The following is a 16,197-nucleotide window of genomic DNA, read 5'->3' on the forward strand; positions in this document are numbered from 1 at the left end:
ATAAATATATATTTTTTTTCTAATGGGTATAAAAAAGAGAGAGCATAAGATATCTTATGCTCAGATGGGGGATGGTATGTGTGGACAATAGGTAGGAGGCCGGCGCTGCGAGCTCGGGCCGACAAAGGGACAATAGGCAATTAGCCTAGCCAAGGAATTTTAGTTTCTTTTCAGAGGCTTTCTCCAGCGACTAAAGCTGGTCACAGTCACTGTTTTTCTCTTCTGAATACAATTCATAAAGATTGCGAAGCACCTGCGGTACCGCAGCCTTAAAAATGACAAGAATCGTGCAGGTTTTCCAAATAAGGAATATATTAGTTTCCTTATATGGAAGTGACCGCGTCTGGGAAAAACGATAACTTTTGGCTTAATTTTCTTGATATGATCGGAGCGGACCAAAAATCGAAATTATCTAAGCAAAGGACAATTTTTTTTCTTTTATGCGTAGGGGGGCTCTGCAGCCAAGATGATTCTGGATGCGCCAGTCATTAGAGCTCCGAAATAAACAAGTGGTCGACAGAGTACCCTGGCTTGAATGTAAGACGGTTGATTACACGGTTGCGATGATTACAGCGCTTGCCGATCATGCGACCGGTTTCCTCGATGTAAATCATACCACAAAGCTTACAACAAATACAAGAAATGAGATTGTTAGTGGTGCATGTGATATGGTCCGTGACAGAATACGACTCTGCATTTGGATCCGATAATGCATTTCTTCCTAGAGCACTTACCAGACCTCCCCCCCCCCCCCCCCCCCCCCCGCGCGCGCTCGAAACGTCAGCGCAACTAACTACTCTGTTTCACAGAGGCGTTTAACATTCTTTTTCAAACTTGTGTTGATTAAAAGCTAATTATATATTTTTTTCGTCCAATAATTTGAATCATAATACCAGGAGGGATGAGTAGCTTTAAGCGTTTTTATTCCGATGATCGCAGTCAGTGACGTCACAGCAGCATGGCCGAATAATGGCGTCCATCTCAACCGCCTAACTTGAAACTGCTTTCTTCGCAAAAAAAAGTCGGTGATACGCTGTAATTCGTTTTATTTTCAATGAAAATATCAAAGCAAATACTGTGATTCTTTGCCGGTATTGAGAAGTCATTTCTTTGTGTACAAAGGCAACTTAAGCCATAAAAATATTGAGTATCGAAAAAGGACCCACGAAAAAATGTATCGAAAAAAAAGGTAAAAAAAAATAACGAAAATATGCATATATATTTATATCGAAAAAATTAAATAGAAGAACTCGAGTACCGGTACGCACAACTCCATACCCACGACCATTAGTCCAACAATTAGTGGACGGAATACCAAGCAGGGGGCCTGCGATGATCCCAAGGGGCCGATTGACAGTCACTGGAGCACACACATACTCGGTTACGTTCGAATTGCTTTCAACCACATACATTTAACTTATTGCAACCCTGAACCGCTTTTTCTGACAATCAAATTGAGATTTCTCTTAGATTACTTTTTGAACCGAGCGAACATGCTGCCAAGCCGACTTCCTAGAAGATTTCACTTGAACATTTCGTCTTTGTTATGTAATTTGTCAAGAGGCCGAGCAACCGTGAGCGCAACTGAAGATACAAGACTTTTCGAGAAAGATGTAAGACCATTTGAGGAAATCCAGGCCCAATTGCACTGCCTTATGTGGGCTCTGTACATCGATACATGAGCGAAAAAGATGGCTTCAAAAAGATGTTTCGCGTTCAAAAAAAACTCTTTGACGAATACGGGCCAATATACAAGGAAAATTTATTCGGGCGAACATCAGTGAATATTCTGTACCCTGCTGAAAGCGAGAAGGTGTTTCGAGCGGAGGGGAAATACCCTTCAAGACCATACGTTAAAGCTTGGAAAAAATACAGGGAGGATAGAGGGATCCATGCTGGTATTGCCCAAACGTGAGTTAATTGGAACCATGGCTTGTCGTCTTTATTAGTCACGGGTGTTTCACAATAGGTTGTTCTGTTATTGTTTTTCCAGTTTAGTGCTCATTTGCATTTTCTTAGTTTTTTTGATTAAGTTTTTCTGGCTTAGATAAATATGTGAATATGTGGATTGTTATACCATTATTGCAATAAGAATTGTTGATTTATCTCGGGGTGAGTGAAATTGATTCATAGTAGTCATGTTAATACGCACTGTGGAGGGCTTCAAAACATCATGAATTTTGACAGATTATTACTCTAAAAGCTACTTGGCGTGTGATGGCCATTTATAGCTTTTTTTTTACCGTGTCGATTAATTTAAGGTTACCATCACTTTTACCCTGAAGAACCCCCCCCCCCTCCCCCAGGGGGGTTGACACTAACGTTGCGAGTGACGTTGCGACTTAGGTAGACAGCAATGTTGCTGCTTAGTTTGATAGTTACGACTTAGGTTGATTCTTATTATGCTGAGAGTTCCGTTGGAATAGTCGGATATACCTTACCCTAATGCAGCAATTATCAATCCTAATCCCGATACACGTTTTCCGAGAACCCTGAACCGAGAAAGGACGAAAAGCCTGACAGTTTTGAATTTATTCCAATGACTCAGGAAATTGTCAACCTAGTGAGTTCAAAGTATACTGTACATTTTTTTTTAGAAAGGCAAGCTATTTCGAATTAAATTTTGTTGTCGGAATTGAATGTTTTCCGTAATTTTTTGTCATTCTATATTCACTTAATCGTTATTTTAAACCTGGTTTCTATATAATCGTCTCTGTCGCGATTTTGTTCACGCGACTGGGACGATTAAATTAATTAAATGGAAAAGTTCAAGCGATCGCTAGAGACGACAGAGGTGATCGAAACGACAGACGCAACACGATCGTCTGGGATAGAATCGAGTTTTGTAACCCGTTAAATTGTGAACCATGTGAGTTCAAAGATTATGTCGGAATTGAATGCTATCCCTGGCTTGTATACACGCTATAAAACCGTTATGTGACACTCGTGAATATTAGCTTCTACACTGTCGGGAAAGGTCCTCAATGGACTAAATCATGGACTAAATGCCCGACAGTCTTCAATATGATTAAATAACATGGTAAATTGTTAGAACCTAGTGAGTTCAATTAATCTGTATTTGTTGAGAAAAGGAGAGTGATTCTGAATTGAGTTCTGATGTCGGAATGGAATGTTTTCCGTTACTCGAATCGTCATTGGGTGGGGTTGGAGCCCTTGTGTCAGCCCCTCAATACGCGGCAAACTGACGCGTTCTTTTTAATCTTTGACAGTGAGGGGAAGGAGTGGAAACGTGTCAGGCAAGCCCTAGCTCCCAAAATGATGCGACCGCGGGAGCTACATGACAACATCGAGAACTTTTATGAGGTGGTCGACGATGCCATGTCACGGCTACAAAACGCCCGTCAGGGGAGGACAGAGGGAGAAGTTGACAACTTGGAGGAACACCTTTTCTATTGGGCCACAGAGTGTAAGTGACGACACACACAACAGGGGGTAGGGGGCGAGTTGTTGACAACTTGGGAAAAAAACCTTTTCCTTAGAGCCTCCTAGTGCGACCGACGTTAGAGCAGTCGTGGGGGTTTGAATATTGTGATTCAGGGAGGGGTAACAACTTGGATACACACATTTTCTATTGAGCCACATGTGTGGTGGGGATTGGAAATCTTTGAGAAACGTGAATCAATGCCTAAAAATGGTTGTTTGGATCAAAATGTGAAAGTCTCAAGGTTTCCAATGTAGAACAGAGGGAGATCTAACACTAGGGAAATATGGGAAATAAACAGTTTCATTCAGATTCATGATAAAACACTCAACCATACGACCATTGGGACTATACCAGTTGCAAAACAACAAACTAAACCAGCCTGTCAGGGTCGTTAGGGGTAGAGGGTGGGGACCCTGTGGTCGTTAGGGGAAGGCGGAGGGGATTCGCACTTATCTTAGGTCAGAAAACGCGATATTTGGGGCACTGGAATAAGGATTTGGGGCACCCGCCTGATCTATAACCTTGACCTAATGTTGGAAGAATGGTTTCCCCTGCAGCTATCGGAACCATGGCCTTTGACACACGCATCGGTTTGTACGAAGACCCGCCCAAAGAGGACCCAAAACGCTTCATCGAGTGTGTGCACGAGTTCTTTGAGATGACGCAAAACTTGGAACTGAGCATGGAAAAGTCCTTCTTCGAGTTTATGGACACGCCCTCTTACAAGAAGTTCTGCCGCGCCCAAGATGACGTCATGCGGATTGGACAAAAATATATCGATATGAAAATGGTGGAGCTTGAAGAGATGGCAAAAAGTCCGGAGGAAATGCTAGAAGAGAAGGGTAAAGGAGTTGTAATAGTTTCCCTGTTGCTCTTTAAAATCGACGCGATTATATTAGGCAGATTTCGCCGGTATCTGTTAGAATAAAGGCTGCTTTCCATATGATTGCACCTCTCACCCGATCGTAGGCGATTTTGTACGGTTATATAAAAAATCAATCGTGTACGGTTATATGGAAAATCAATCTTCTACGGTTATATAAAAAATCAATCGCGTTCGGTTATATGGAAAATCAATCTTGTACGGTTTATATGGAAAATCAATCGTGTACGGTTAATGGAAAATCAATCGTTTGCGGTTATATGGAAAATCAGCCTGCGACCGTGTGCAATCAACCACTTTGAAACCGCAATGCGTTTGCGGTCATGCGGTTAAATTGGCTGCGATTGTATGCGATCGAGTTGAAAATGAAAGCTGAAATTTTGCAATTTTGGGCTCAAAACGCCATAAATAATCGTTCAAATGAACATACAAAATGCCTAGTCTACAGGGCCACCTTTTTTCTCAGAGATTATAGTTTACACCTGCTATCGTCTATCTCCGCAAGTGGTCACACTCTCAAAACCCTAACGAGCTTTTTTTGACCTTAAAGTACTGATTAATTTTTTTTAAGCAATATCATGTGTAGGTTTTTTCAACATAAAGTATTATCCGTGGAAGGATTTGGTTAGCCTTATCGGTCACATAACTTACCCCTCCCCTCTCTCCGTATTGCCAGCTGTTCCAATTCTGACGTACATGATGGCTAAAAAGGAACTGAGCCCCCACGAGATTAACATCAGTGCCATAGAGATGTTCATGGCTGGTGTTGACACAGTACGTAGAACACAGTCACGTAATTTACATCACACAATAAACTACTGCAAGACAACAGCATCACAAGAGTGTCATGCAAGTTATTATATATAAACACCAGTCGGTCGAAAATTCATGGCTTGTCACGTAATGACCATACAACCTGCGAAAGAATAACAAAAGTATGGCTCAAACCCAAGAACAAACACATAAAAGCGAGCAATTGCGTTGTCTTTCGCTTGCTCTTGGGATTGCGTTTCTGTGAGAAACGGAAGATCACTCGGGTGGGCTTGTCTCCGAATTTGGTGATAGCCACCCTTATGTATCACTAATGAATTTATCGTTGTATTGCTTTTTTAATAACACAAGTCAAATATAGACCTCATACCTGTTTTCATCACAGACCTCTAACACGATGGTATGGTCGCTTTATAACCTTGCCCGTAACCCTGACGCCCAGGAAAAACTATACCAGGAAATCAATAGTGTGATTGGCAAAGACGGCTACCTTACAGTGAGTGACTTGGGCAAGATTCCTTACACTCGAGCGGCGCTCAGAGAATCCATGAGGTAAGTGCAGCAGAGCTGTTGCAGGCCTAGAATTTTGCCAGCGTTCCGTCCTAAAAGAACGTGAAAAAAACATGAAATGTCGTCCTGAACAGGACGCGACACCGGCAAGAAAAGCGTGCGCGCACTCGAACGTGTGCGAGGCAGAGTTCTCATGCCAGTGTCTAGGATCTAAGTCACGCTATTGGGTGGGATGGAGGGTGGGGTGGGGAGGGGGTGCAATGATAAAAGGTCATTTCCTTTTTTTTTTTTGTGAAAATTTGGCGGGCACGTGCCCCAGTGCCCCACCCCCTGCTAGGGCCCGGTCCAGTGATATTTTGGGGAATTTAAAGAGTGTCTGTCAGCCGTTATTTTGCGATTTGGAGCCTCGCCCCTCTCACAAGCTGCTGTCCTCTCACACTCAAGCTTTACACCTTTTGCTTTTCATTACCGAGAAATACGCATTCATTTTAGCCAAAATTACAAACATTTACGCCGATGTACTGTCATTTAAGCGAAAGAAAAATCATTTGAACTAAAAGGAAATACATTAACAAACTTTACATAAATGAGTGCACACAATTGCATTTTCTTCACATTCATTTACACTATTCGACAACCAGGAATAAAAAATCTATTTTCATTTGCGCGTTGAAACATAACAATAGCACAAACAGAATATCAATAATACGAGAACTTGCAATCAATACAGTGAACGAAATATTCATTAACATTTTTATTACAGCAAGTGCAAACAATAGTATTTTGTGAAAGTCATTTGCGTGCTTCTTACAAACGTTAGCGCCTCCCTACAAACAATAAGCCCTTTATGACAAACATCCTATAAAAATGATTCAATTACTTCTCGTTTATTTGTGACCTTAAAATGCACAAGAAAATACATTTTTTATTCCTGGTTGTCGAATAGTGTAAATGAATGTGAAGAAAATGCAATTGTGTTCACTCAATTATGTAAAGTTCGTTAATGTATTTGCTTTTAGTTCAAATTATTTTACTTTTGCTTAAATGACAGTACATCGGCGTGAATGTTTGTAATTTTGGCTAAAATGTATGCGTATTTCCCGGTAATGAAAAGCAAAAGGTGTAGCTACATTACGCTTTAGGCTCTCCCAAACCAGAAGACAGCCTGCCATTTAAAGGTTATTTCTCATTTGGACGTAAGCGCAAGTGCAGCGCACGTAATTTTCCGATTCTCGCTGGAAGAAAAGCGGTAGAGAGCAACTGCTTGATTTTCTTTCTGCTTGCGCTTGTGTTTGAACGATGTTTACTTGTGTTGCGCTTCCATTTGCGCTTGCGTCCTAGTGAGAACCAACCTTTATTTAACAAATGTATAAAGGTTTCGTGCTCTTTGTTTTCACAGGTTGAATCCAGTCATATTTATGAATGTTCGTCAGTTGAATAAGGATATTGTATTAAGCGGCTATCACGTTCCTGCAGGGGTGAGCTAGCTCGGACCTGCACATACACAGATTTGTCGGGCCGTAGTAATATTTATTTGTCGTGTTACTAGCTACGGTTTTGTTTGGTTTTGGCATGCGCGGGTGCATGAGTCCTATACACAAGTCAGTATTCCTGGTATTTGATGCTACCAATACATTACAATACAAAACATTAAAACTTTCTTCACAATGGTTCGCATATCCGTTTATAACTGTTAAAACAGTTTTCTAACTTATGGCCCTCAACTATTCTACTACAAAATAGCAAAATTGTACTCAATGATCTTGTTTTGTTCTAGACATTAATACAGATGCCTATTTACTCTGCCTGCTACTCCGAGCAGCTGTTCCATAACCCCACCGAGTATAAACCTGATAGGTGGCTCCGTGACGGCGGGGATGATATCCACGCTTTTGCACACTTGCCCTTTGGCTTTGGACCACGCATGTGCTTAGGTAAGGGCCACAGGAAACACAGGAAGTCCAGGTAAATATGACACATGACAGAGAGGCTTCACTTAGCCAATATGTCCTTAGACAAGGGCCACAGGCAACCCATGAATATAGGGTAGATAACACTCTACAAAAAGCTTCAATGATAGGTCTGGGAAAAGTTCACAGGTAGCCCATGAGCTTTGGTAAAGTCCACAGGTAAACCAAGAAACTAGGTATAGTCATATCTGCCAAAAGATGAGGAAAACATGACCACTGCAAATCTTAGTATATTCCACAGGTAACCCATCAATCCAGGTAATGCACACGGATATTCCACAGGCATAGATATAAACCTGAAAATAAGTTTTGAAACCATTTGACTGGTAATGTTGGAGTTCTCTGCATATGAGATCAAGGGATTAAATCAATTCAATATTTCCACTCCCTATTAACCTCGCTATGTTCCCAGATTCGGGGGGGGAGGTGTGGTCTGGACTTTCTCAGATAGATTTTCAAGCTACCCTCAAATGTGGATACCCAGTAATCAATTTACTTTCTTGTACTGTTTTGCTTAACCTATTCCTTTTATAGGGCGTCGTGTTGCTGAGCTAGAAATATTTCTGTTCCTATCTAAGGTGAGCAATTAGGATTCTGCATGATTCTACCGATGAATTTAGGGGGTTTACAATTGCCACAACCCTTTTCCAACAGGGCATACATACAAACAATATTTGTCAAAATGATTTAAGTAAAACAGTACATGCCTTTCAAAACCTTTTAAAGTGAAATTTCACAGGTGTGCCCACTGGAGGTCTAGCATGTGTTAGTAAATCATAAGGTCTTCTAAGCTAATCTGAGCTCTTGTTTTACTATCATAGTTTTTACAATAGTAGTATAATTGTCTGTACCAACTTTATTATGTTTCAGCTGGTGCAGAAATACAGGTTTGATTATCATCATGAACCTGTTATGAAATTACTTATGTTGCCCGAACGACCTGTCAAGATAAACTTTATTGAGAGAAAGAACTAAGAGGATGACTTTGCCATCAAGGAATGGGCCATACTCTCCTGGATGTAGATAGACACTGCACAACCTCTAGGGCATACGCAGGAAGATGGGATGGGTTGGACAGAAAGGAATTGAAGTCTTGCAAATCCAGAAGGAAACAGAACCCCTTTAGTAACAGAGGACAATGGGGGAGGAGTAGAGGTTGTACATGCACATTTTAAATCTTAAAGAAAATAAATCAACCACTTCTTAATTTTTAATCTGAAAATACAATCAGCCTTATTGCCAATTTCTAGGTGTGTATATTCCTGTTTAGGTGCTCTCAGTCCTTCAGTTTTATTTTTTTAAATTTGTATACTGTATTAGATTAAGTATTTTTATAGGGGTCCGAATAAATAGAAAGAGAAATGATAGTTCACTGAATTTGTAGTATATTTAAAAATCACACAAGAATCATCAAACTGTAGATTTTCTTTTATTACAAGAGAAGTAGTCAAATAATCATTTACTGTCTTACTAATACTTAGATTGGGAATGTACAGATTATTTTGATAGTACAAAAGTTTTTAAAGCTTTTTAAATAAGCTTTAAGAGGGTACCACAAGCATACACAAAGACATGCCTGATTTCTAAAGAATAAAGAAATAATACAAAGAAAGCATAAGAGGTGACAAAAGATGACAGGATATTCTCAAATCTAGCTCTCCAAACTGATGTCACTTTTATAAGCGACACCAGGGGGGCCACCCCCATCTTTCTGGTCCAATAAAGCTATTCTTTGTTGTTACATCTCAGTCGGATCACTTTGCCACCCCTCAAGGAAAAAGCCTGGCTAAGCCCCTGGATATACTTGGCCAAAAATGCACTGAATACAGCTTTCACAGTACTCTTTATCAGTCCATGGCTCATTCTTATCAAATGTTTAAAAACAGATCACTGCCCTCACAGAGAAAGTCATAAGAAAATATCATGACTATTATCAGAACTATTTTCTTTATTTTAAATGTTCCACCCATCCCCAATGTATTTTGAATATGTCTTCTATACAAACTTTCACCTAAAAATATGAGGACATTACTTGTAGGTAACTACCTGCCCACCGTGAGGTGCCATAAGGGCAGCTGCCGCCTCACCACTCCCTCCTATTTGGTGCTGTGCCTTTAGCTTCAGTTCTGTAAATTTTATCTTCCAATTATTATCCATCTGCGGGTCCCTGACAATACCAAATGACTGCTCAAAAATTCCCAAACACTCCTGTGCCCTGTGAACAGTTCCTGCCACCATAACTCTCGCAAGTCCATAAGCATCAACCATTCCTTTGACACCCAAAGTGTTAGCATTTAGAAACAGTTTCTCAGTAGAAAGGACTTCTATGAGTTTAGTACTGACAGCATTTGCGCCCTCACATTCGTCTGTGATGTGCTGATGAGAAAGCATGGTTATCCGACACTTGGAATCAGCCCAGAAGTGTTGCGGTCCCCACTGATTATCTGATTGGCTACCTGCTAGGGCGCCGTTCTCACATGTAGCATTCAGTAGTTGGTAAAACCATGATGCAAACTGCTCAGCCAGCTGCTGCCCATCTACGGGTTGATTTGTGGATACCGCCCCAATTGCCATAGTTCCCTGTTGATTGCCAGTGTGAGGCTCTATCTCCTGAGGTAACTCTGGGGTGGAGGGTGGAGTGTCGGCATCATAGTCATCATATACATCCTATGGGAAACAAACATGACATTAAGAAGAATAAGAGAAGCATTGAGTTTAAATAAATTAACACTCTTGTAAGTTCTATAAGATAAAAAAGGGTGGGCTTTTTCCCATTCACCATTTTACCCTGATATCTTAAAAAATCCTTATAAGTCCATTTCTTGCATCATGTTTTCTTACTCACATTGCCCTAACTCATTTCTATTTTACTTATCTATTTTTTTGTCTACTATTTGGCTGGTGTCAGAGCTTGATAGTTCTTATTTTCACATGGCTCTTAATGCCATTTCCTGATGGTTACAGGTACCCAGTACCAGGAAATTCTACTTGAGTACTGGCTATTTAAAACACTTACGTTGTTTTGTGTACTGCCACAAATATTCAGTATCTTTCTACAAAGAAATGACTTGTCTGCTGTGGTTGGAGCAACAAATCCTTTTTCTGCGAGGTACTGGTAGAGAATTTCCCTCTTGATTTTCTTTCTTCGCAGCAAATGATTTGCATTCTTGCTAAATAATAGGATGGCCTCAATAGCTTCTAAGTATGTACAAGAAAAAACACATTATCAGAGGAGGTGGAAGGGGGGGGGGGAGGGGCAGTGTCCCCCCACCTTTCTAAGCGGATCTTTCTTTATATATGAAAGTTTTTTTTTAAACCAATGGGTTTCAAGCAGCACATATGCAACGAACAACATATTTGTTTAAAATCCAGTGCATAAGAACCTAGGTTATGTTCCGCATTCTTATAAATAGTGCTTAAGAATTTGAAACCACCAACCACCCCTCCCCCTGAAACCCCTCCCACTCCCCCACTTGGGACCACATGCCGCCCCTGATTATCAATGATATGATCATACCTGTCAACTCTCCTGCATTATGCAGGAGTCTCAAGATTCTGGACCCTTTCTCCCACTCTCCCGCGTGGAGCACCAAATCTCCCGCTTTTTAAAAATGGATTTTTTGCCTAATTTCTATTAAATTATTTACAACAATAATTCCCTTGCATTGCACAATTTATCTAACACCCTTGTGGATCTATATGTGAATTTGCATGCGAGAGCTTTCTTGTACGGCAAACGCCTGCGAGCTTATACTAGCCCCTCCTCCCAGAAAATGAATATATCTCACCCCTCCCCCCAAAACAAACCTCTAGCCTTGAGTTTTTCTGGGGTTGACAGTATGTATGAAATACACATTATTAATGATACAAAATTCAAAATCAAGCATGTGAACAAATAATCCAATAACTTGATTTTCAAGTAAAATAAGTGTTTGTCCTTAATGAATTTTGGAAAAATACATCGCCTTGAAAATCAATACAAAACGAAAAGGGAGAAAATATAAGTTAAGTACTCCTCAAACCGAACGTTTTAGAACACTGTTTGTCTCATATGTCATTAACCCTACCGCCCAGTAATATTAGTAAGACACATGCTCCTTTTTAATGCTGATAATTGATATCACATTTCTCTGGAGAAAAAATACAATAAAACAAACTTCTACAAACCTTCCCTGTTCTCAGTCGAGATAACTCTATTGGTTACGGTATCAGTAAGACTGATTAAATCTTGTAAATTCACACGGCCAAGAATCTCGCAAAATAATTCCTTCTCTTTACCCGTGAGCATTGTACTCCCTATACCATCTATATTGATTATTTTTCATCTCTACCCGCACGGAATTACAACGGCATCTTTTCATGTTTCCCCCCCGCCATTTTGATAGTGAAAGCGATGACAAAGTTTTGACACAGGGGGGAGGGTAAAATGATGGTATAAGTTGACAGGTTTTAAAAATGTTGGCTCGTTTTCTTCGAACCGAAATTCAATTACCAAACCTTTTTTCGAAGGAGAAATAAACTATTAGAAAAAAAAATCATGAAACAACTGCCGGAAAGCATGACAATTTTAGTCCTTGGTTTTATGCTCTTTCCTACCGCCCCCCTCCTATTTATTTTCCTCGTAGTTTATGCAGAGGACGAGAGAGACTGTTACTAGACTGGTTACCAGCTTTCTCTTGGATTTGCGTGAAAACAAAAATATGAGAAAATAGAGAGACGATGAATTAATATTATCAAGTATTTAAAAGGCCAACAGCCACAACGATAGCTCCGAGGAATTATCATACACAAAATAACAGCTATGATATTGGACATAACAAAGAATGGACTCACCAAATGTCCCCCAAAAAGCAAAGGTGACATTGATTTGTGTGATGATGAGTGTTCTGGTTCATCCCTCCGTGTTCATCCACAAGAATTTAGCTTAATAGATGTTATTACCTCGACTTTGCAGGCTTCTACGCCGTGTAGTCGTGGTTATCGCATCCGGGCTGGAGTAAGGAGCTCCCCAGCGACTTCAAGACCATTTGTTTCACCAGTTTTAAAGAGACCTTCACAAACACAAGTAAGTTTTGATGTGGGTACTTCATAGCTGTCAACTCATCCACATTCGGCGGGTGTCACAATATTTTGGACCTCATCACAAGGCTAATTTTTGTAAGAATGTTCATACATTCTCTGTATTCCCCCACATTGGCTTGGGTTTTTTAACATATTTACTGTATTTCACCCGATTTCACATTTCTGTCCTGGATGTTGGCTTAACAGCTATGGCACTTAAAGTGCCCCTAGCATCAAATTCCAGTAACTTGTTTTTAAAATTTACTTATCCTGAGATGAAAAATAGGTAAAGAGTTTCATATGATATCAGAAAAAATCTCGAAATTTGACCACGGGCAAAGATACAAGCGACAAAAATAACAGCTATGATATTGGACATAACAAAGGATGGACTCACCAAATGTCCCCCAAAAAGCAAAGGTGACATTGATTTGTGGGATGATGAGTGTTCTGGTTCATCCCTCCGTGTTCATCCACAAGAAATTAGCTAAATAGATGTTATTTATCTCGACTTTGCAGGCTTTCACATTTCACATTTCTGTCCTGGATGTTGGCTTAACAGCTATGATGCCTAAAGTGCCCCTAGCATCAAATTCCAGTAACTTGTTTTTAATATTTACTTATCCTGAGATGAAAAATAGGTAAAGAGTTTTCATGTGTTATCAGAAAAAATCTCGAAATTTGGCTACCCGTTGGGCCATCGAGACAAACGGGAAACTTCAATAAAAAAAGTAAGGTATTTATCTGGCACCTGTTGTAATCAAAGCATCGCATCGAAAATTCGTGAAAAGACAGAACTCATTTGAAAAATTAGAGACCTTAGAAGGATTCAATAAATTACAATTTTGACACAGTATTAAGTTCTAAATAAGCTTTTTCTCAAATAACTATAAAAAATTATATAGACCAATTTTTCCTCTAGCAATAAAGTATTTGATTAGACGAGGACAAAATAGATTGCTCATTTTTGGAAGGGGGACAAGTGTTGAGCATAGGAACTCTAAATTTCAAATTAGATAGATTAATGTTTGGGGTTGATTACAGTTAAACATTGGTAATATAACATACGATAATTAATACCCCAACTTGAAGAAATTGATTCGGGGCCTAAAAAAGGTTGATTAAATCCAATTGGAACTGCATTCCTGCTTTTGTTAACTCAAGAACTGACAAAAACTAATGTTTAAAAAAATTCTATCGACAATTTTTTTCGTAAGCTCATTTTTTCTTAGAAATAAGGGGAAATGCCGTAATTAAAAAAACACACAATTTGAGACCTATCTAGGAAATATTTTGTATATAATTATACAGATGATCATATTAAATAAGAAAAATAATGATATTGCTCTCTGGTAACAGGGTAAAACAAGGCCCTAAAATAATAGAAAATTTGCCCTTCAGGATTCCTAAACCAACGAGGAATGTCTGGCCCTTTGGAAAAGTGGGGTCACTTTTCGCTCTAGAGTGCAATATTATTTACATTTGAAAGCCGGCAAAACCCCACGAAAACCCGTCGTGTGGCAATAAAACTTGGTATGGTTTGTTTTCAAGTCTTAAACTACTAATATATTGGTCGTATAAACCCGAAAATTAAGAGTTTGATGCTACGGGCACTTTAAAGCATCAACAGCCAGTATAGGGTTGCTCTGAAAGGTAATACTCTGCATCATACCACAAGCATGATCCTTTGGAGGGTGCAAAGGCACTAGACGTAGGGGAGGGGAATTTGGGAGATGTTTCCCCCCTCCACAATAATTTCTATGCAGGGCAAAGGTCATCTAATTTTATTGTCTGTATGTAATTTTATTGTCTTATTGTTACCTAATTTTACTCACCTCTCCCCTCCCCTACCTTCATTGTCTTACCCTCCTTTCATGCTAACCTTTCCTTGCTGTTTGCCTCTTTTTAAGGGAAACCACCCTACGACCAAAAAGCCCAGACAAGAAACAATTACAGGTCATGATGATAAGAATGAAAAAGAGCTTCAAAAGCCAGACTTGGAGGACGGCAATCATGTGAATGTGACACTAACAAGAAGTGGCTTATGGCACTCTCCAGAGACAAATAAAAATGGACTCCTAAGGCAAATAGCAGAGAGAGAGGACAAACTGCGCAAATTGAAAATGGTGAAAATGTATAGAACCAAGGTACGAATCCTACAGTCTTGACCACTCTGATAATAGGCTGATTAGATTAATAGGTCTGTATCCCACTAAAAAGGCCAGACTTGGTGTGGGTGTGTTTGAAGTTATTTTGAAGATCTAGCAAATAATGCCCCATATTTTCTAGTGGAAACCCAGGGGTGAAATGATGGGAGGGGCATGCTGAAAAGGGAGGGGTGGGGCACAAATATATAAAACATATGGTAGGAGGTTAATCCTGTAAATTTTAGCTCCCATACATTGCTTCAATATTTATATCTGTAGTGTGGAAGGGTCACTGGATTTGTCGTAGTCTAGTGTGGAGCCATCTTTAATGGCTGAAATATCAGTCAGTCTGAAATATCTTTTCATAATACTAAGAATGATGGCTGAGCAGGAGAGTAGCTTTACCAGGGATAAAAATTATTCCTGTGAAAATTTTGCTGTATTGTTTCTGTTCTGACTATGTGTTTGTTGTTTCAGAATGATTTGACAGACCTTCAAAAATTAATTGACAAATGGCGGAATGTAAGTCAAGAAGCAGCAGAGAGACTATTGACAAAGATAAAGAAGGAGCCATCTCCAAAAATGAAGGAACTCCTGGACCAGTTCCAGATTGATTACAAACTTATAGGATATTCTGAAGAAGAGGAAGGTTTTGTATAGCTATTAAGTACCTAAACATAAATAAAGTTTAATACCTATAAACAAAATAATAATATGAATGAGCACCTCTCCAAAACATGTAGCACTTAGTAGCCTTCAATGATGAGTGGGGCATTACTTTAGAAGGGAAGTACTGTAACTATTAGTAAAAGGACTACCTGCTTCAGCATTTTATTATTGAAAGCTTGCTTTCTTGTTATGGTCCTGGGAGGACATTTGCCCATTGCACATAACGGCCATTCCACCCATTCTGCTACCTGTAGAAAATCGACTCGAATGCCATTCTGAACATTCTCTACCAACCATTCCCAATCAAGAATGATAGGAAAAAAAACACCCTTAGTGTTTCTCAGTGTTGTATTTAGGGTTTTTGGCTATGATGTGAAAACCAAGAGAGGCAAATCAGGAAGTAAACTTCTTTTTAAAAAGCAAAGAGAAATAAAGTCTAAACTTAAAGGGTAGAGATTTACAGATCCTGTTTTTTTTAGGAGTAGCATTTTTGCAATATCACCAATTTACTTCCGGTCAATCATGTAACAATTTTCTATTATTTTTTAACTGTAAACATGGAAAAAAATCAACATTATTTAAAAACAGTGTCTTTTGAAAGTTTCTTCAAGCATGTGAGTGATAAGTTTGAGTGGATGGTCCATTAGACCATCTTAGAATCCAAATGATATGATAAACAAGGCAATTCAATAAAAAATCAAATAAGGATTGGGAAATTTGATGAATTTGAAGATAGTCATT

The 16,197-nt window shown here is 39.4% G+C and overlaps 3 protein-coding genes across 3 annotated transcripts; 2 read left to right on the plus strand and 1 right to left on the minus strand.

Moving 5' to 3' along the window:
* Positions 1 to 1,306: 1,306 nt before the first annotated feature.
* LOC5517454 (cytochrome P450 10) lies at positions 1,307 to 9,034 on the plus strand. Its single transcript, XM_001637421.3, has 9 exons — positions 1,307 to 1,911; positions 3,231 to 3,427; positions 4,003 to 4,287; positions 5,005 to 5,102; positions 5,485 to 5,651; positions 7,009 to 7,087; positions 7,387 to 7,543; positions 8,114 to 8,157; positions 8,450 to 9,034. Exons 1-9 carry the CDS (start codon positions 1,679 to 1,681, stop codon positions 8,552 to 8,554), a joined length of 1,365 nt encoding a protein of 454 aa, XP_001637471.3. The 5' UTR covers positions 1,307 to 1,678; the 3' UTR covers positions 8,555 to 9,034.
* LOC5517394 (uncharacterized protein C3orf38 homolog) lies at positions 8,990 to 12,061 on the minus strand. The gene is made up of 3 exons (XM_032361842.2): positions 11,747 to 12,061; positions 10,596 to 10,777; positions 8,990 to 10,246 (listed from the first exon to the last, which is right to left on the minus strand). The coding sequence occupies exons 1-3, from the start codon at positions 11,865 to 11,867 to the stop codon at positions 9,608 to 9,610; spliced, it is 942 nt and encodes a 313-aa protein (XP_032217733.1). The 5' UTR covers positions 11,868 to 12,061; the 3' UTR covers positions 8,990 to 9,607.
* Positions 12,062 to 12,250: 189 nt separating this feature from the next.
* On the plus strand, positions 12,251 to 16,164 carry LOC5517453 (swi5-dependent recombination DNA repair protein 1 homolog). Its single transcript, XM_001637420.3, has 4 exons — positions 12,251 to 12,435; positions 12,534 to 12,644; positions 14,551 to 14,787; positions 15,265 to 16,164. The coding sequence occupies exons 1-4, from the start codon at positions 12,403 to 12,405 to the stop codon at positions 15,445 to 15,447; spliced, it is 564 nt and encodes a 187-aa protein (XP_001637470.1). The 5' UTR covers positions 12,251 to 12,402; the 3' UTR covers positions 15,448 to 16,164.
* Positions 16,165 to 16,197: the final 33 nt, after the last annotated feature.

The sequence above is a fragment of the Nematostella vectensis genome, chromosome 1 (assembly GCF_932526225.1).
Source record: "Nematostella vectensis chromosome 1, jaNemVect1.1, whole genome shotgun sequence".
NCBI classification, from domain to species: Eukaryota; Metazoa; Cnidaria; class Anthozoa; order Actiniaria; family Edwardsiidae; genus Nematostella; species Nematostella vectensis.